At 32.7% G+C, this 22,983-nt stretch overlaps 1 protein-coding gene across 1 annotated transcript in view; it reads right to left on the bottom strand.

Moving 5' to 3' along the window:
• The window catches only part of AGPS (alkylglycerone phosphate synthase), a 107,684-nt gene that overhangs the window by 26,498 nt on the left and 58,203 nt on the right, over positions 1 to 22,983 (bottom strand). The window contains 5 exon segments of the mRNA XM_084892366.1: positions 1,955 to 2,016; positions 3,521 to 3,590; positions 7,588 to 7,700; positions 10,268 to 10,344; positions 15,016 to 15,067. Coding sequence (XP_084748492.1) covers positions 1,955 to 2,016; positions 3,521 to 3,590; positions 7,588 to 7,700; positions 10,268 to 10,344; positions 15,016 to 15,067 — 374 coding nt within the window.

Here is a 22,983-nt window from a genome sequence, read left to right as displayed (position 1 = left end):
TATGTTTTACTGATTTTTTAGAGAAGGGGAAACCTTCTAACCACTGAACCAAACTGACTAAGGCCGCTCCCTTGGTTTTCATCACAGTCTCATGCTGGTGTATTCAAAATCTTTAAATTTCTACTTGGACCTCTTAGATATTTTTTTAGGCTGCATTCTTACACTATTTCAGAACACCTCCATAGAACTCTATGCAGAAAATACTCTGCACACCTACAGGTGTAGTTGTGCTAGGGCCACTGAGAAGTATACAAAAACTAGTAGAACCAATAATCCCTTAAGATATTTGTGCATGAAAAGGCCAAGTGATCTACTAATGAGTGAGGGTTGAAGACCGTGATCCCATGGGTTGCTGCTAAATATGATCGCTATCCAGCTAAAGGTTTGAAAGAAAAAACATTGCTAAATGGTTAACAAATTTCATGTCAGTGAAATAGCTGCTTTCTGTTAATTTTATTTCTTAAAACTTCAGCTGAAGTTGTTTTAAATGAAAACAAATCAAATATGTAGTCTTCTGTATAAAAGATATTGCCAGGAAGTCAATTAAGTAAAGATGTAAATATATTATAAAGAAAGGGTAAAGAAAAATAAAAGATAGTGCATGATTAGCTTCCACAGTTGGAAAAACAAAGTCAAAATGACAACCACGAGTTAATAATGATTTTGTAACAAGAAAATACATGCTACTAAAGAAGGAACACTATACTAACCCACTTTCTCCCTGCAAGGAAAGGTGTTAAACACTAAAATGGTATTTGAGACAACTATGAACAGCTGTCAAACTTATATGTTGTTCAAAAGGGTCAGATGTCAATGAGTTAATTATTTTTCATTGACAAGATTTATTCCCCTCTAAATTAAATTTAGAATAAAAAGCTGTAACAGATCCATACTATAAAATTTGGTTATCTTAAAAAGTATAGAATATGAGCATCAATGCACCCAAAATCAATCATAACCCATCACAGATGAACACTGAATACAGAAAAGTAAAGACGTTTTCTGGGGGAGGAAAAAAAAGGACATCAGTGTAGCACAAAATGTTAATATATGTAATATCCAAAAGATAAATTCATGGGGGTTTATAGACTTAAAATAAGTTGTTAATTTTATAAATAAAAAGTAAAATATAAGATAAAATGTACTAACAATCTCCTTATGAATTTTTATGAGTTAACTCACAAGTCTACTTTTATAAAAATTTATTTTAGAGAGGGAGAAAGAGAAAGAGAGAAAGATCAATATGAGAGCACTGTATCTCTCGGTTGCTTTTCATACGCCCCAACCAGGGATCAAACCCGAAACCTGGGTACATGCCCTAACCAGGAATTGTATCTGTGACCTTCGATGCTCCAACCCAACGGAGCCACACGGGCCAGCGAACACAGTCCACTTTTTAAGAAAACCACCTCACATTTCCTAACCAGTTCCTATAATTAATTTCCTAACTAATATCTGTATGTGTATGCAATTTAAAAATAGTACATAATTTTTAAATTACATATCTTTTAGAAATCAATTAAATGCAAGTTAAGATCTTGCTTAACAGAATGCATACAAATACAAAAACTAAATAATATATCACAAAATATTAACTGTTTTATAATTTGGGAGGCACTTTTTAGAGAACATTTAGGCATATTAATCACTTAAGAATTTAAATCAAAGTTACATATAACCATATAGTGACATTCAGTGTTCAATATGATTCTTCAAAATATAAAGTTCAATAATAACTTCCTACTATGGAACATGAACAAATTTGCTGCAAAAAAAAAAAGGGGGGGGGGCGCTACCAAATATAATAGTGGAGTGGAGATATTAATTTAAATAAAGGTGATTATGATGTTTCAATGGTTCTTTATAAAATTTTAAGTTGACATGTTCACACACAGACACATTACTTGAACAACTTGTAGCATATTTTAATAACAGGCATTTTATTCCATTTTACCTGTCCCAAGGAGCAGAAGTCTCAAAAGATTCTCCTACTACATAGTATTCCAAACCCAAGTCCTGTTAAGACACATACACAAAAATCAAGAAAGTACAACAGATGCAGAAGAATCAATAATATTATTTGTATTTCATATTCATTGTCAGTATTTTGTGCAACTGTTGATGTTACATGTTTCCACCTTAATTTCCATGACTCTTTACTATCCACCTCATTAAGAGCTCTGCAAAGTGGTCCCAAGAGTGAGACATGAACTCCAGGAGGACAGGAACTTTGTCTTGTTCTCCTCTGTACCTTTGGCACCAGGCAGAGTGCCTGACACATGGTAGAAATTCAAACATTTCTGCAATGAATGGAGTGTCTATTCAGGAACTATCTATATGCATTAGAGAATACTGGCAGAATAGATTTTTAGTGGCCTAATCAGCAAATTAACCAATACCAAAATGTGGCCATCAGGATAGAAGGAGCGGGAAGTAGGAAAGTAGGGTGGAGGCAGAGGAAACTAGAGGAAGGAGAAGTAAGTCATCTCCCTTTCTTAAAAACAGCTTTTCTTTAAAAACAAATTAGAAAATATAGTGTCTCTGCGGTAACTAAATAGAACATTTGGAAACAACACTGCTAGAAACATACATATTTTATACCATAGAAAATATAATGTTTATATAAGTAACTTATAATACTAATCCCTGTAATTTCCAAACAGAAAAGAGCAATTCATAAGCTACCACAGAAATATTATATAAAGATATGAAAGAAAATTTTATAAGGTAGAAAAATCAATATATGTTAAGTTTTTACTTCTAGAAAAATGAACCACTTAAACTCTATCACTGATTGCCAGGAAAAAATCCTAAAATTACTGATCTAAAATGTGTGTTTTTCTCTTATGCATTCACTTATTCAGTAAACATATATTTGGTGACAACAGTATTAAGCACTGAGAAAATAAAAAAATATGATAAAACAAATCTCCATCCCTACCCACCAAATCTCTAACTTGTTTTTGATCAAGTTTTAACATTTACTTAATAATGGAGTAATCTTAATAATTAAGAAACTTACTTAAAATTGTATCTCTATTGTACTTGTTAGTTACATTTCATTTTCTAGAATTATGAGAAAATGGTCAATATGCTCAGAGAAAATGCCTAACAAAATTTATGTATATCCATAATGCTTATTATGAGAAATAAAGTAGTGACAATTTATAGGGGTAAAAATTATTTATAAGACCTAAAATCATCCATTGCCTTTCAGGATCTGTAAATCTGTTAATCACAACTTCTAACACAGCAGTTTTCCTTTTCGGCATGGCAAGGGGGAGGGAGCTACGGGAAGACCTCATCAAATCATCGTAAACTAAAATTTAGATCTTACCTAGAGTTACATTAAAATTCTTACTATGGGAGAATATGGGGTAGATTTGTAGCTAATCCTTTGTTCCTGTAAAACGATATGCTCAATTACAGTTGGTTAAATTTAAGAAAATAATTTTATTCACTCAAAGTAAAAAGTATTGTCTGCAACAAAAATTGACAAGGGAATTATGTGATAACTTACTCGAATATATGCAATGACAAAGGTCAGCAAATAACCTCTCTGTCCATTATCTTCTCCAGCTGCCAATCCACTGTAATTAAAAAACTGTTAATAAATTTCAAATGAACTATTAAAAATATATAAAACTAACCAAATTGATATGACACCTTAAGATAAATGCTTAACAGATTAACATATATTACTTACTTTCCATCTCATTTTTACTTTACTCATTTATCATAAATATCTCAAAGAGCCATCAATAGACTAAGCTTGAATAACAAAAATCTGAAAGCCCTTTTAATATTTCAGTTTGGTCATTAACTTCAAACTTTTATCCAATCACATTAGCAAAACTGACTCATGAACTCAACTATTTCTATCCAAATTGTCAAAAGAAAATTTGACATGAGAATCAAACTTAAATAATCATCATAATCAAAACAAGATACTTAAAATACTCTTATTTTATTATTATATTCTGACTCATATATTCATGTATTATTATAGTCTTATTCATATATAAAGATGTGCAATGACTGGCTTTGTATTTGGACTGATCTTCCGAACACAAAGATGATTCTTGAATGCTTGAGCACATAGTATTTGGAGTATTAGATATGGTGTCTATTTTATGGAACTTATGAGTTAAATGATAGAAAATACACAGAGAAATATTTAAAGTTTTTGAAGCAACATACAGATAAAGTATAAGATCAACACGTAAGGTCTCATTACTATGAACACATGAACTTCCCATTTTAATTAGTTTTAGCCATAGGAATTGCATTTGGTGATCCAGTTAAAATTAATCCATAACAGTCTAAGTGTTCTGCTTTGAGAAAGTTATTCTTATTTTAAAAGACTATGAATAATTTCCACTACCTTTAGTAAACACTTCTTTATTTTTGCTTCTTTCCATCACCAGGCAGAAATTAAATTTTAACTATTCTTAGTCAACTAAATAAAACTTACTCCAAACTCTCAAGAGTATAAAGATTCCCCCAGTAAAACAAGATTAAAAATTTTTTTTTTCCTTGTGAATTTTTGGGGTCATGATTAATAATTAACTGTTACGTTTCCCTTTTTAATACCCTAATTGGACCTCCTTGTTCTTAGGTATGGGTCTTGGGATTCTGTGACTTAAGCCTTTTCTGGAAGAATCATTTCTCTTCATGGCGTCAATGAACACCTTATAGTTAAATCCTTTATCCCCTGAATTTTGTTTGGATTTGGTGCTAACTAAATAACACAATGTAGATGTACCCTTGTTCTATACAAATAATGTAAGGCATTTTTAGGCTAGGATTCAGTGGCTAAATCAGATTTCCTGATTTAGGAGTATAGCTGGATATATTTGAATTAGTGTCATATAGAGGAGTAGCAAAGATTGATAGGGCAGCTATAGTCTAGAACTGCTTAAGAATGAAGTATGATGAAATGAAGAAGGCTGTCTGTATTGCTAGCGTGTTAATGAATGAGGAAGGCATACTTATACTAGATAGCTAAGAGTAAAATGTAAGAAAAGGATAGGAATTCTGGGTTGGATGTCTACGATGTGAGGTTGAGGTAGGTAGTAAAACAAAGCTCCAAAACAAAAAAGAAACCAGTCAGAAAATTGCTGTGTGCCTGGAGAAAAATAGCTGAGTCCATACCTCAAGTAGATATGAAACAGAGTCAGATACCAAGAAAGAAAAAAACAACACTGACCTAGAAAACAGTTCATCCTGGTGGAAGGGGAAAAAAAGGAAAAGAATGTGGAGATCAGAAAAGGATGCCGAAAACCTGCACTGGAAATCTTTGAGAAGGCACATGCTAAGTCTGTATTTGGTGAGAAGTAACACTTAGTAGGACTGTCTCTCTCTCACATTAGGATGAGAAAGTCCTATTTGTAGTCCCAGGTCAAGCCATTTTTCTTTAGACTCTTTTCTAATATCTGGCGGGGTGGAGTCAGGAGCACTTGGTTCTACTTTGGAAACTTGTGTGACAAACCACACAGGAACATATATTTTTCTTATCTAAAGCAGGAAGAAATCAGATGTTCATTCTAAATTCAGTGATAGTAGGGCTTAGAAATTAACCCCCAAAATCTAAGATTCTAACTGCTTTATGTTTAAGTAGCAATATCCAACCCCTGCTTCCTGCTCTCTACCACAAATTTCAAACAACAATTAACAAGGTTCTTAACAAATTTAAAGCTACTTCATGAAGAAGGACTGGGAAGACTAATGAAAGAGGAATGAGAGACAATCTTTTTACATAAAAGAGCCATCTGGTGAACCTAATCACGCTCATGCTGAATTACATTAAACAACATAAGTGCACATTTTAGAAATAACAATAACATATTACCTGAAGCTCTATAGTAAAATGTCAATACATTTGTCATGATTGCTGACAGGTAATACTTATTCTGCTTAGCTCTTAGAAGTTAAAGTACAGTACTAGCCAACAGGGATAAACAACCAAAGTATTTATTCAAAATTTGGCTATTATGTACTGTTGGATTATATGTATAAAAAAGGTATTTAACAGAGTTCAAATAGGTGTGGAAGGCAAGGAGGAAAAATGTTGTCAACTGTTGGAAATACTGCATTAAAAACAATCAATTCAAAGCTAATGAGGTGGTAGGAACAGAAAATTAAAAATAACAACCAGAAAATAAAGAATAATAATTCCCTAATTCAAAATAAAATACACTAGCTAGTCTAATAATGAAACTTTAGCAGAATGAAATTTAGCGGTGCTCTCCTCCATGTAGTTATGTAGAAGAAAAAATGAGGAATAAGGATTGGAAAAATGGCATCTTAAATAAGAAAATTATCCCTGAATCTTTCAGGTATTAGAACAAAGAACTAGTACTAGAGAGAACTGGGCAAAACAGGACTTCTAGAAAACCACAAAGAGATTATTTCCAAGTATCAAAAACATACAAAGAGCCCTATGTCATGTGCCTAATGACAACCTGAACTGTTCAACACAGAAAGGATGTGGTACACTGAGAAACTAGTTAATTATAACATAACTAGAAATAACAAATAGTAATAGCAAAAAATGAGACTTTAATAAAGGTCTATTTTTAATGCTTTACCTATGATTTAAATAGATACCTCATTTTCCATAACCTATTTTTAATGGGTGAATTTGACACATGTTTTGTTTAATATAAGCAAACTGCCTAAATTACACTAATAATTCTGGGGTCTTAGTATCAGTATTTAAGGAGACCTGGATTCATGTTAAGGATGATTCATTCTTACTTTTGAGTTGTAAATGGCTGGTGTTAAAAGAGGAAAACAAAACTGGCATTACATGAAAAGATAGTTCATGACAGTTGGCACAAATGAAATAAATAAAACTGACAAAATGGTTCTGATAAATACCTAAAGATTAAAATGCACTAGCAATAAAAATAAATATTCACACAAAGAAATCAGAATAAGTATAATGTGTATGGTATATTTTCAGCTCTGGAATAAAAAAAAGACAGGTATCCAGAAAACTGTTAGTTTATGTACTTAAAGAGGAAAGGAAAATAAATGTAGTCCTGATGAATGGCATTTTCACTATAGTTCCCATAGATCAATCTTATAATCCATCAAGCAGACAGACAGAAACCACCCAATCATTATTCAGTTGGTTATAGATGTGAAATGTTTTCTGTTTCTTTATACCAGCACAAAATAATAAGTGACAGGTGTGGAGTATAGGTAATTTATCAAATACTTTTGATTAAACACAATTTGATTTTAAAAACATATTAACAGCATTTTTATACATATATTATTACCATTAAATAGTAACATGACTGGGGTTTTTCCTACTTCACTCTAGCACAAGAAATAGCAAATGCTATAAAATTAGCATTAATGGAAAAATATAATATTTAATAGTCATATATATATGATTACACAAGAGCAACATACTAGTCTAGCTTTCTACACACTTTTAAAGTATAGTAACACAACATTTTAAGTTGATTATCATATAATACACATTTAATACTAGAAAGGGAACATTAACAACTGCTTGGAGATATCATAATTTTAGCTCAGCTTCCTCTTGACATTATGAACTGAAAGCCATACCCAAATTTTGCAGCAATGTCATATACTTGTTTTTCATGTTGAAGAACCTTCTCACGGTCCCCCTCAAACAGTAATGTAGCCACACTTAGCTGATTTGGATCAAATCCTTTAAACTAAAAAAATAAAAATAAAATAATTATTATAGATAAATCTTATCCTACAAAACAGTAAATCAAAATACATTTGTTCCTTTTTTCTTTTGGGCCTGGACTCTAACATACCAACTCTTTAAAAACTAAACTTTGGTCATGGGGATGTAAAGTATAGCATAAGAAATATAGTCAATAATCTATATATATATATATATATATATATATATATATATATATATATATATATATATATGTATAAAAACCTAAGATGTAAATTGTCCCCTCGGGAGTTCGATCGTTCACTATGATGTGCGCCAACCACCAGGGGGCAGTGTGGAACAAAGGAAGGCCCTGGCTGGCAGCCGGCAGCTGTGGAAGGGAGGCCCCAGCCCATAGCCTGAAGGCCCCAATTGGCCCTGCTCCCTGGCCAGGCCTATGGACCCTACCCATGCATGAATTTCATACATCAGGCCTCTAGTATATGAATAATTATGTAAGGTGTCAGATGGGTGTGACGTTTATTGGGATACCTCATAAATGTGTGATGTTTAATCACTGGGTGTACATCTAAAACTAATAGTGTATGTCAACTGTAAATGAAAAATAAAAATTATTTAATTTATTTTAAATTGAGCTTTGGAACTTTACGTGGCAATCGAAAAGAACTAAGGCATGCATTCAGATCATCACAATAGAATAAAACTATGAAAAATCACTTCAAAGTATGTCTCAGTGTCAACTGTAATGACTTATCAATATGTAAAAACAACAAATAACTTATAAAAATTATAAATATAATAAAGAATCCATTAAAACTACCAAAATGATAGAAATTAATAAATGCTATGGGGGGGGGGGGGAATAAAAACCAACAGCACCCTTGCATATTACAATAAGTTCTTATGAAATAATATTTTCAAAACAGCTAAGAATAACCTTAAAACATATAACTTCATTAGAAAAACATGTCTAAAAAATATGTCATATGTTCCTGAGTGCATAAATATTATAAAACCTGTCAATTCCTACCCAAATTAATAAACAAGTTTATCTTAATTCTAATGAAAATCTATATGGACTTCCTAAAATGGTGAAGAGTTTTTAAAATTTTTCTAGGATAATAAACTGGTAGGTAACAGTGATAAGAAAAATTCCAAAAACAAGACCTATAGCAATTAAATTTATTTACTTTTTTAGAAACTAAAGCTAATTAAAAAGAATTTGATACATCTAAATGGAGTTTATTTCTTGGATAAGTATATAAGACTAGAAGCCCGATGCATGAAGATTCGTGCTAGAATGGGCTTTCCTTTCCCTGACTGCCGGCACCGCCTTTTCACTCTGGCCCAGCCCCTTTCCGCTCAGGTCCCAGAGCCGTCTCTTTCTGCTCCAGCCCCTCCTTCCCAAGCTGTCAGAGCTCCCGAGAGATGGGGAATGGGGGCAGAATGCCTGCACCCGCCCCTGTCACTTGGAGGCTGAGTATGCAAATTAACTGACACATTTGGCAGCTTAATTTGCATATCACTCCTGATTGGCTGGTGGTGTGGCAGAGGTACGGTCAATTTTACATGTTTGTCTATTATTAAGTAAGATGACTTGGGCATGGCAAATCAATATAAGAAGCAGGAATTAGGTAATAGTGTTTTCACAACTGGTTACCAATTAGTAGAGGAATCAGTAAAGATTACTTTAGATCTATCTCACATTATAAAAATGAAAAAATTCAAATTATAATAAAGATTTTTTTTTAAATTTAATTCCCATTTAACAAAATAGCAAGAGAGAGAAAAATGGTCCTAATCATAGTTCTGAAGGAAGGAAGGCTTTTCTAAGCTTAGAAGCAATTAAATAATCACAGAAAAATATATAAAAATTTGAAACTTTTGTGTACCAAAAAAAAAAAAACACCCTTATTTGAAAAGGACTCACTGACCAGAAAAATTATTTACAACATTTATGACCAAGGCATCACATAATTCCATTACTTAAAGGACACACACCAAAGCACTGAGGAAAAAAAATTAAGCTGCCAACACTGGAGAAATAACCATATACAACTAATTCACACAAAGATCATATCTAGAAAATACAGGAAATTGTCTCATTGAAGTTTCAAGAAATAGTCAGGAAAGTAAGAATATAAAACAAAAATCCCACTAGCAACAGCAAAGATGCAACAGAAAAATGGCACAAATTGCCAGAGGTAGTGTAAGCTGTTATAAATGTTTGGAAAAGGAATTAAGCAATCAACATGTTTAAAAAAAAAAAAAAATCTATACTCTTATTTCACTTCTACATATCTACTATAAAGGAAAAATTCAAACTATAAAAAGTGTTATGTGCATGAAACTATTTAATTCTGTGTTATTTTTAGGAACTTCAAATCTGAGGAAAAAATTTAATTTCTGAAATTGAATGCATTGCGAATTTACTTTGATATTTATTTCAACATGAAAAATCACTATGAAATATACACAGCAACATGGGAAAACATACTTAGAATAGGTACCTGGGAGGGGGAGAAGACAGGAAACAAAATCAATTTATATCTAAGCATTAAAATGTTAGCATTTTATAAAAATTCTTACCTTTGTAATATAAAACTTTTTTAATCCATCCAAAAACGATGTAAAAATAGAGGAAACCTGAGGTTTAAGAGCATGGCCTAAGAAGAAAAAAAGTTAGTATTTTAAATTAATAAATAACAAATTCTATGTTTTTCAGAAGATCAAGAGGTTACTTAGTATATTAAAAGTGAATGTTTTTGCCAAAACCGGTTTGGCTCAGTGGACTGAAGGGTCCCAGGTTTGATTCTGGTCAAGGGCATGTACATTGGTTGCGGACAAAACCCCGGTAGGGCATGTGCGGGAGGCAGCTGGTTGATGTTTCTCTCTCATCAACGTTTCTAGCTCTCTATCACTCCTCCTTCCTCTCTGTGGAAAATCAATGAAATATATTTTTTTTAAAAAGTGAATGTTTTCATATAACCTGTATTTTTAAAATCTGCTGGTTATATATAAACTATTGATATGAAGATCTACATCTTTTATCTTCATCTCCTTTCAAAAGTCACAATTTCCTATTACAAAACCTGTTATTTTTTCTTTTTTTCCCTTTTTTAAAAAAAATAAAATCTTTATTGTTCATATTACAAAAGTTCCTCATTTTTTCCCCTCCACCAGGTTCCCACCCTACCCTCTGCCCTTTCCTCACCCCCCATTGTCCTCATCCATAGGTGCACAGTTTATGTTCAGTCTCTTCCCGCACCCCCTTCTCCTCTTTTTCCCGAGAATTGTCAGTCCACTCCCTTACCGTACCTCTGATTCTATTATATTCAACAGTTAATATTGTTCATCAGGTTTTTTAATTCCCTTGGTTTTTAGATTCACTTGTTGATAGTTACATATTTGTTGTTCATAATTTTTATCTTTATTTTCTTCCTCTTCCTAAAGAACCCCCGTCAGCAATTTATATAATTCTGGTTTGGTGTTGATGAACTCCTTTAGCTTTTTTTTATTTGTGAAGCTCTTTATCTGGCCTTTGATTCTGAGTGATAGCTTTGCTGGGTAGAGTATTTTTGGCTGTAGGTTCTTGCTATTCATCACCTTGAATATTTCTTGCCATTCCCGCCTGGCCTGCATGGTTTCTGTTGAGAAATCAGTTGACAATCGTACGGGTGCTCCTCTATAGGTAACTACCTGCTTTGCTCTTGCTGCTTGTAAGATTCTCTCTTTGTCTTTTGCTCTTGGAATTTTAATTATGATTTGTCTTGGTGTGTTCTTCTTTGGATTCCTTTTGTTTGGGGTTCTATGGGCTTCTTGGACGTGTAAGTCTATTTCTTTCCCCAGGTGGGGGAAGTTTTCTGTCACTATTTCTTTCAATATGTTTTTGGTATCTTGCTCTCTGTCATCTTCTGGGACGTCCATAATTCTGATGTTGGTTCGCTTGAAGTTGTCCCAGAGGTTTCTTACACGATCTTCAACTTTCTGGATTTTCTTGTCTTCTTGCTTCTGTGGAGGAGTGTCCTCTGGCTCTTTGTGTTCCAAGTCTTTGACTTGAATCTTGCAATCTTCCATTCTGTTTTTATGACTCTGTATAGTATTTTTTATTTCAGAGAATGTATTCTTTATTTTTTATTGATCCCTTATTATTTCTTGTTGATCCCTTATTATTTCTAGTTGATTCTTTATTATTTCTAGTTGATCCCTTTTCATATCTTCATAGGTCTTGTTTATCGGCCTTTTCTATGAGATTCTTGAAAAATCTTATAAGCGTAGTTTTGAACTCTATATCCAGTCGTTTTTTGGGCCTCCATTTCTTTTGTTTGTGATCTATTTCCTTGTCTCGGCATTTTTGCTGCATCCCTGAGTTGGTATGGTGGGAGGATCTATGCCAGGAGACAGCCTTATTCGACTAGACTTGGAAAACTACAAGAGCCTCTGTGCTCAGCTTGGATGGGTGGAGTTTTAGGGTGGAGCCTACAGCCTTGGCTTCCGGTTAGCCCCACCCTATGAGGCTCCTGAGTCTCAGTGTTCCTCAGTGTCCTTTGGTACTCGCTGCAAGCACCTCTGAGAGAAAGATGCCCTAGAGTTTCGCCCGCTACCAGACAGTCTAGTCTCTCCCCCAACGAGCCCTCAACTGGGGTTCAGTGCAGTTGGAAGTGGGGTTAAGGGCAGTCCGGAGCTTATGTCTCCTTCCCGCTAGGGCAATCCAGCGGCTCAATCAACAGTTTGTCCTCTGCGTGAAATGTGCACGACTCAGGGCCTCTGCTTTTCGCCGCTCCCCTGAGCTTCCGCTTTACAGCCCAGATTCCCTCTGTATGAGCCTGGGACCTGAGGGTCTCGCCCAGAACTTGGGTTCAGTGCTGTTGGAACTGGGGTTCAGCACAGTCCGGAGCTTTTATCTCCTTCCTGCTAGGGAACGCCAGCCAGGCACTCAGCCGCCCCTCCTCTCTGGTTCCGTCCTCTCCGCGCATGCAACGTGTCTCCGTACCTTAGGCTTTTACAGCTCCTCTGATTTTCCTTCTGGTTTTCTCTTTCCTTCTCGTAGAATTTCCAGTCAGTCAACTTTCCTGTAGTTCTGGATAATGTCCACTTTATATTTTAGTTGTATTTTTTGAAATTGTGAGAGGCTTCAGTTAGGCGGTTACCTATGCCGCCATCTTGGTTTCTCCTAATTTGCTCTTTTCTCTCTTTTTTTTTTTTAACTCAAATTACTCTATATAATCAATACTACACATAGTTAAGGTTATCTTATAATGGTGCACTTTACTTATAGTAAAATCACTTCATTAATTTTTATTTCATTAAGAGAATCGAATGGTGACTCGTTTTATTTTTTTAATTATGCAAAAACGATTCAGAACTATAACCAAATATTAAGTCAGTACCACATTTAAGGTTGTTTCTTAATTAATTCTTAATTCATCCAGAATTCTTGGCATAAAAACTAGTAATTGCTTCCTTAATCACACCCAGAGAGTTAAAATTGCCAAAGTAACATAAATGGTGTCTCAGAGTCTGTTAAATTCATCTTTGCCTACAGATTGAGTTTAATTGAGTGATAGTCTTTTTACTGATCTCATTGTTTTCAGAGTAGCTACTTCTTAACTCTCAGGACTGCTACAATTAAGAGTCTTGCATCTGGCCTTAGTGTTAGGAGACCAATTCAGAAAAATGTGGCTTATCATTTATATAGAATTTTTATAAAGAACTTAAGCCTCTAGTAAATTTAAATTATCTCCAAATAAAAAATTTATTTTTTAGAAAAGGCTTTGGGATTTTGTTTGTGCTTAAAGTATGGCCCCTTCCTTAAAATAAGTATACATAGCAAACTAGGTTTTTGGAAAACAAACCAAAACATTTCCTGGGGGAAAAACTATTATTTACAGTCTATTTTTTAAAGTGAGAATCTGAATCTGTAATACTTATTACGTTTTTATTTATTATAATAGGAAAGTGCCTTGCATAAAAGAATACCTAACATTAAGTCTTCACCAGAGGCTAAGAATTAGATATCATGCTACAACAGAACAAAGCAAAAAAAAAAACAAAAATGAAAGGCAGTTTGGACAGGGATCAAACTAGCAATCTTTCTGAGCTCTTGGATCACAAGTAAGAGGTTTGTTTGGGGTTTTATTTTCCTTTCATTGTAAGATGCTTACAATAAAATGTCCTTTCGATACCAGAGCTACTTCTCTAGCACAGCCAGTGCTTTAGTAGGTAACACTTACAGCATGTATAAAGTTAGAAATAACATGGCAAAGAATTCACTTCCTGTCACAAACGGAATTCATCCTACTTTAACAACATTGGAAACATATAAACATAAAATGTGTGTGTGTATACTGTGTTCTTGAAAGAAACTAAAAATTATATGTTCTTCAAACAAGTCTCTTAATCCACATAATCTTTACACAAAGTATGAGGACCCTAAATATTACCTCTCTGATGTGAAATAATGCTTAAAGAGTAAATGTTAATCTTAACACAGTACAATTTCCATTGAAACTGATGGGAGGCAGTCACATATATTCCTGATACCGAGTTGATGTGGTAGCTTTAAAGTATATTATTGTAACAGTGATACTAACTTTTAAGTGGGTCAAGCATTAGTACTAATTGAGCATATTATCTTTTACTTATTCTTAGATTGACATTGACTATCAAATTGATTACATTCTAAATATATTCTAGCTCTTTTATTTTATCTTTTACAGGAAACAAAGAAACTAGTTTCCAAATTTACTAACTAGACAGTTTCATTAGTGAATTTTGTTGTTATAGTGTCACTTAAATAATTTTAAAGGATTTAATAAATATCTGTATTTCAAATAAGTAATCTGAGACAGTGAAACAGATACAACTGGGTTCAAATTCAGCTCTGCCACATATGACTTGTGGACTTGGACTGAAATTTTAAGCTTTTGAGTAGCTTGTAAACTAGGAAGACCATTTTGAGGAACAGTTGTGAGGAGATACAGATTTGGTAGGAGAGAGGGGAAGAGACCATCTCAGGTAAATTTCAATTCATCTTCTAAGATTTACCTAAAAAATCACCCTCCTTTAACTTACCTCAAGCAAAATCAAGTGGGCCATCAACCAATCCTTACTTGTACACCAGGGCAGCCAGTGTAGTCTTTCATAGTACCTCCATCACTCTTGCACCCATTCATTTATATACTTGTCTGTCCTCATTAGACAGAGAGCTTCCTGAATGATAAGAGCTATGATGTTCATCATTCTAGCCTGCCCTCAGTAATCTTCTTGGCACATAACTGGTATTTCATAAATTTTTGTTACATACTGAGATTTTAAAATCACCATTTCTTACTTACCAAACTGAAACTGCAGGTTGTCCATGAGGCGAATAGATGCAGGAGCACATCTCTGTTTAAAAAAAGGAAAAAACATGATACAAATTTAATAAGGAAAGAAGCTAGACAGGTAATATAGGAATGTCATCTTTCTTCATAAGTCTAGGAATTGTTCCTTCTTTTCATCCCTTCTCATAATCCATAGAAAAACTATCAGATAGTATCTAGAATTCTAAGATCTTTCAAGATTATTTGTATGAAAATAGCTAAAAAACTTTGAGGCATAAGATTATGTATCTAAACCATCTAAAACTACACCCGTGTCATGTCTACTTTGGCACACATTAAAAGCTGCAAGGGAAGAAAAACAAGAAAAGCAGATATTCACATTCATTTTGTTATGATAAAATACTAAAATACAAACACTAGCATGGTTTAAGTTAGCTACAACTTTCCCACAGAATTAAAAGTGAGCTGCTCCCTAAATGGGATTTATTTTCTAGGCAATTTTTAACATGGATAAACTGCTACCAAGAGGTTGCTTTCAGATAAAAGAATTTTGATAAATGTCATGAACTTTTGAAACATTTATCTTCTGAGTATTATCATTTATCAATAAAATTTGAACCAACACAATACTGAGATTTATGGGAATCATTCAGACTTAATATACACCTTAACTGTGTGTTATGACATTTTTGCTATTACTTGCTTTTAACTGGAAACTTAATTTTTAAAATAATTCACAGGACACATTTTGTTCTAGCCCCCCAAAATGACTAGATTCTTATTTTAAAATCTATGCAACTCAGCTTTGATACTACAGGTAAGATAATTCAATCTATATTAAAAAGTCACTGCCAAATTTAAAGAAACAATGTTAGATAATTTTATAATCACAGCATAAAATAACCTTGAATTTTATAGAAATCCTATGGTTTCCAAGTTGTTTTCATATATCTTTTTTAATATAAGAAAACAACCCTGTCAATGTAGCAGTTCCCCTTTTTACAGGTGTGAACACAAGAACCAGACAGATTAAAAGACTTCTCAGAAGTCAGGTGCTAATTACATAGTAAATATAGAACTAGAATCAAGCTATCTTGACTGCTGGATGAGCAATATTTCAAATACACCACAGATCCTCCATAAAAAATCACTTAACACACGCATGCACACACAGTTTCAAAGTTATATTTGAAACAAAAATTAAATGAAATTATCTTATTTGATATTTCCTTAGCATATTTATTAAAAGTATATAGTTATGCCTTGGCCGGTTTGGCTCAGTGATTAAAGTCAGCCCACAGACTGATGGGTCTTGGGTTTGACTCCAGTCAAGGTCCCTCGGTTGCAGGCTTGTTCCCAGGTCCCTACTGGGGCATGTGTGAGAGGAAACCAATCAATGTGTCTCTCACATTGGTATTTCTCTCTCAGTCTCTCCCCTTCCTTTCCACTCTCTCTAAAAATCAATGGGGGTAAGTACACATATGTAATACCTTAGTCAATAAAGAAATTAAAAAGATTCAATGGGGAAAAATATCCTGAAGTGAAGATTAACAACAAAAAGTATATAGTCATAAAATAAAAAGTCTACTATATCTCAGTATTGTCAAACATTGGTAAAAAGGTATCTTGGTAGTTAAGTTAATGCTTCTAAAAATATTACCAGTTTCCAAAATACCAAAGGAAAATCAATTTTCCTAAAATGTTTTATTAAAATAGGCACATCAACTTCTAACAAAACAAACAAACCTGATTAAACCAAATTTCTTTTCTTCATAAAACAGAATATCAGACAACATGCATATTTATATGTTTTGGCTTAAGCACACCAGTAAAATGTGAGAAAGCATTCAGAGGCATACTGTCATTATTTTTTAAAAACCCTTTTATATTCCTAGCTAAAACCTGTAAATTCCATCTCTACTGCCCAGATTCTACTTCACCTGTATCGAAATAGCAGGTGTTATTAATGAAAACAATCAACGTTGATAAACATCAGAAAATGGGGGGGAAATATATACCATTTAGTATAGTAAATGTTTAGTGGAATTCAACCTCTGAAACAACTAAGACACAATATGCAGGCCTTGACAAAAATCTTAGTTTTACAACACTATCCACAAAATACATTATGAGGACAAGTGAAATAAACTGATTATAGAATGAATATTAGATGGTATTAAGAAACTACTGCTGATTTTCTTATACATGATAACAACATTGTGGTTATAAAAACATCTTTTTTTTCTTTTTTTTTAAGGAGAAGTATTTAGTGGTCAAGTGTCATATAAAGCATGCAACTTAATTTCAAATGGTCCAGAAAACATATACAAACATAAAAAGTAAAGCAAAAAGTTACCAATTAAAAAGCTGGGCTGAAACCGGTTTGGCTCAATGGATAGAGCGTCGGCTTGGGGACTGAAGGGTCCCGGGTTCAATTCCGGTCAAGGGTTCAATTCTGGTCAAGGGCATGTACCTTGGTTGCGGGCATATCCCCAGTAGGGGGTGTGCAAGAGGCAACTGACCGATGACTCTCTCTCATCGATGTTTCTAACTCTCTCTCTCTCTCCCTTCCTATCTATACAAAATCAATAAAATATATATATTTTTTAAAAAAGTTGGAAAAATAAGTAATAAAAGCTTTAGGTGACTTGCTACATATGGCAACTGATATTCAATTTTTTTAAGTTGACCAATGAATAACATAAACTACTCAGTCATTCACTGTTTCTATTTATCCTAAGGTAGAGTAGATGGTTATAGATTTACATTACAAAAAAAAAAAAAAAATAAGCTAAAAAAATTTTGTATCTAGATAATAAATGTTAAGTTAGTTTTCAACACTGATTTTTAAAAATTATCAAAAATCAAACCAATAACTTTAATAAATTTCATGTTTTAATAGTACTGCACATTTTGAAAAGTCAATATATAGAGTTTTCCAGCTACTATTACAAGTAAATTCTCAACTAAAGCAATCAATTAAAAAAAATAGCATCTATGTTTCTTTATGATCCCCTGTAAATTGAAAATTTGTAAATCATTGTACATTTTTCTAAAAATAAAAAGCAGAAAAAGTTTAAGAGTTTAAATTAAAAGCTGTCACTACAGAGTAATTAAATAGAAGTTCCTATAAAAGACCAAAAAATGTTACAATAACTTAAAAAGAACAACATTCTGGTTACTATATCTATAATTACGACTAGGTTATGTTTCAACTGCTATGAAAACTAATTTGGTAGGTTAAAAAACCCTCAAAAGATTTCCTTCAAAAGTTAGAGACATCACACGTTCTGAGAATCTGGGCTCTGAATCCACTCCCATGCTGAGTATTCCATAGAAAAGAAAGGAAAGGGTCCTTGAGTTAAAGTGACCCCTGGTGGTAGATGATTAGAACTAACATGAGAGGGAATTATTTTTAACCAAGTTTAATGGTGAGTTAATGATACATTCAGGGGATTTAAGAAACAAACACTCAACAAAAATTGCTTTTCGAACTAAAGTTAATGAAGTAACTGATTTCTTTCCTACTATGACAAATGTTCCCATGTCAGAATCTCTAATATCACCTGACTTGGGCCTAAAGTATATTTATACTTAGTAAATAATTTGAAAAGATGAGAGAAACTGATTGTTATGGACTAATAAAGAAATAATAATATCTTTGTTTTATCTGAGCAAAGAAGAAATAACCACATTAGCCTTTAGCAGGTGTATAAAACTAAGTCAAACTGTTGGCAATTTCTTCCTTTTAATGATGCTATAACCAGGAATTCACTTAAGTACGTAACCTGAAAAAAAATACCTCTCTGATTGCTCTTATTTCTTAGAATTTTCTGAACTAACTTAAAAAGCAACAGATTTCTCAATCTAATAATTTTCTCTAAATAGTTCCTGTAAGAAATGCATCAAAAGATTTCTGAAATATTTTTATGGAGCCAATTCATAACTCTTGCCATAGAAAAAAACAGAACTTACACTTCAGATGAGACACATTTACTACGGTGTGTTATAACACATTTTAAATGTCTGCAGGATTTCTACTGTTATGACTTCATAAGAATAAATCATAAAATAGAAGCACTAGATGGTATTTCTGTATCTCTGATATCATAGTTGAGGAATAAATTATCTTTGAGTTGAAAAGATTTGTTTCTTTCAAGGAGTAAAACAAACTCTCCGTGCAGATTCTAGAGCAGCCCAAATTTCTGAGCCATACAACTATTCTGGAGAGTCTACTAATCTCATACAGTATCAGAAGTCAATGCTTCAAAACAAAACCCCTTGTACATAGCTAAACACAAATTTAAACACCAAAAGATATATAATAGGCAACATCCTTAGTGATTATTAGACAGGAACCATGTCTATTTAACTTACATAATATCAATTGTACTGTGTTGGATATAAAGTTAAGACCCTACTATCACACATAAAAGACATGATAATATAAAATATAGGAGTTATGAAAAAAATATGTGAATTTTATAAATGCAAATTTCTAGATATAAAAGCTTAAGTTGTAGGCAGAATTAGTTCTTCCTCTCAGTAATAAATCAGAATTGCTAATACAGATGAAATCATAAAATATTTAAGGCTATTTGTATAACTTGTCCTATTTGAAATAATATACTGGCTTACTACTGGGAGTCTACATTGTAAACAACAAGAACTTTTTAAAATAAGAATTATCTCTTGAGTTGAAAGAATGAAATAATACATATTATAGAGTAGATACTTCCCTCCTCTTATATTGAAGGAAAGGCCAAGGGTTAATGCCTAACAGTCTCCGAGTCATAATTTTACAGTTTCAGTTTAGTAAAAAAATATAATGACTTGTTCTGAGTAGCTTCTGGTCAAGAGCGTGTCTTAGAAGTGTCCTGAAGTTTAACATATTTTGTTGGGTCACAGAGTAAATACAATTAACCAACATATGGCTAGGTTATTCTCTCTGCTTTAGAGGAAGAAGAGTATATTTTCAAAAAATGATTTAAAATAACAATTCTATTTTCTACATGTAACAAATTATTTCTCAGAATTACCACTGAATATAAAGGAGTTTAATTTTTTTTTATATTACAAATGTTAAGCCTTTCCATATAATTGAACCCCTCCAGGATAAATCAAATTGGAAAGAGAACAATTCAGAATTGAGGTACATTACATTCTGAGGTGTTAGACATAAACTATGTATTTTTCCCCAAATTATGACCTATACTCACTAGGAAAAAAACACCCTATTAGTTTAAAATGACTTAATATAAAAGTGCTGGTATGTAGAAAGGGCCACCCTTTCAAAAGATAGTGAAGAAAAAACTGCCTTTTAATCCATATTTTTAAAACCTAGTTCTTACACTCAGAAAGACAATTTTTAGAGTACTGCTTAATAATCCATACTACATATACAGTCGGTGTTTCCTCTTAATGGAACAATTGTTCATCTCTCATAACTCCTAAATTTTTATTAGGGGGAGAAAAAAAGTCAAACTTCAAAAATTGCTTTTGAGATTGCTTCTCTGTTTTCCCTTCAATTTATTTTTAAACCAACAATAAAAGAGAATAATGGAATATTATATCTGACACTGCTCTTGTGATTAAAAAACAAAATGTTAAGAGGCTTTAGTAGGAATCTACTTTCTGAGAAAGTCTTAAAAGTCACTTACCCATCTAGTGAGTAAAGATGGAGATTATACTGGATTGCCACTTATGAGATAAAATCACATTAATCTTCCACTAAATCTTCCTTTCTAGCTCCTCACAAGGTAGTGAAGTACTGAAAGAGGAAAATTCCTCACATGGACAAAGATCAGATGAGACAGACTTTAGCAGAATCCTTCGGCTGCCAGTATAATGCTCTCAATTTGTTCCCTCAGTAAGAACAGTGATGAAAATACACACAGAGCCCTTCTCTATTTATGAACAATCACATATGCTCCTTTCCAAAAGGTATTCATCCAAAATAGTTTCCCATTTCAAAATCTGAAAATACTGCAAAGTGGAAGTGCTATAAAATGACAGTGAAGAATTATAAGCAGCCAACTCATTATTCAATCAGGAATTTGGCACAATCATAAAACATGTACTGTCTATTTTAATGGATCTTAATTCCTCTGCTATCAACTGAAAATCCAAATTGCAAAATGAACAATGACTAGTGCCAAAATGTAGTAATTTTCTCAATTTTTTTCTGCTTGAAAATACTCTTACAAAGCAGGGAAGCACATACAGTAACATCCTTGCAATGTAAGATTTGTATATTCTATAAACTATTATGCAAATTTCCGTATGCTATAATGCTAGCATTTACCCATTTCCAGGGAACGTAAACAATAATGCCTCCTTACATGTGCACTGTAATAGGAGCAAAAATGTGTAACTTTCCCAAACAGTGAAGTAACTTACTTGTTTCTTTCAGAAGAGCAATATTTTTAAATTAAATCGTTATTGTTGAAAAGTATTACATATGTCCCCCTTTTTCCTCCCATTAACTTCTAGCCTGCCCCTTACCTCTATCCCAGGCCTTCACCACCCTATTTTCTGTTATGCATATATGCATAACCCATATGTCCATGGGTTATGCATATATGCATACAAGTTCTTCGGTTGATCACTTCAATCCATCTCAGAAGAGCAATATTTAAGAATAAAATGTTACCTATCTGTTTCAAGTAAGGCAAGCTTTCTAGTCACATGGTATTTATCTCTAAAATTTGTCTATTATTAAGTACAAAACATCAAATTATTGAAAGTATAGATTGAAAGGAGCTTTTTTTTTTTTTTAATCTGCTTTTTAACTTCAGGGTGGGCACTTTCTATCAATTATTACCTGTATTTATCCTAAGATAATTCATAGAGTTCTTTGTGTGTAGTCACGGTGTGAATACCCGAAGAGTTTTTTAAAACAGGTGAAAGGACAATTTTTACTGGCTCATGTAAAGAGGAAGGAAAATTTCATTCCTTGCTTTTCATTAGCAGAAGTAGGTCTTTGTTACTTTCTATCAGGGCATATTAAATTGTAACAAAAATGACATCAGATTGCATCAATTATTTACGTTTAAATTCAACATTTCAACTGTAATAAAATTATAAACTTAATTTTTTTACACTTGTATAAAAAAGATACACTTGTATATTTTTTACATTAATGAAACCTAGATATATTTACATGGGAGTATTTGAAATGTGAAAAACCAGAAGGAGCACTCAGAAATGCTTAAACTATGTCTTTCACTTCTCCAAGAACCATATAACAACATTAAATCTGTGTTCCACAGAGTGGAGATACAATGCAGAGGCAGAATTGGCCAATATAGACTGAATGTAACCTCACTGAGATATTTTATTAAAAATACATACAAATCAGACTAGTTTTATAATTATATAATTATTTTTAAATCTAACTTGGCATTTATAAATTTACTTTGCTATAAAATATTAAGGCAAAAATGGTAAATTAAAAACTTCAACAAGAGATAATCTGAACTATATCTTCAATGATAAAGCTTTTGGGGGAAAATAGTCAAGCTGGACAAAGATAAAAAGTAAATAAAAGTACTTAACACAAAGAATAAATTATAATACAAAGTAAAACTAATAGAATTTTAAAAATTATTAGGATTTGAAATAAGAAAATATAATCTACTTATGGACTAGCTTCCCATTTTTCTAGGTGTGAACTCAAGAGGTAAAACCATAATGCTTTTCAAGTAGCTCTTTTATTTCTCAATACCTGTAGTATCTTAAATTTTTTCTTGGTAATCCATCTTAGTTTATTTTTTGTTTTATTTTTTAATTTAATTTATTGGTATGACATTGGTTAACAAAATTATATAGGTTTATTCTTGACCTTTAAATGATGCTTTTAGTATAAGAACACACTTGAACTATAGTGCTCACTGCTCAGATATTTACTCGTAACACTTATCTTCAACTCCTCCTTTATTCAACCATCCTATTTTTAAATACAGTTACCATATCATGATT

The sequence above is a fragment of the Pipistrellus hanaki genome (assembly GCF_964339955.1).
Source record: "Pipistrellus hanaki genome assembly, chromosome: 8".
Classification (NCBI taxonomy): domain Eukaryota; kingdom Metazoa; phylum Chordata; class Mammalia; order Chiroptera; family Vespertilionidae; genus Pipistrellus; species Pipistrellus hanaki.
Note: the sequence above shows the minus strand (reverse complement) of the source record. Positions and strands in the feature narration are given on the sequence as shown.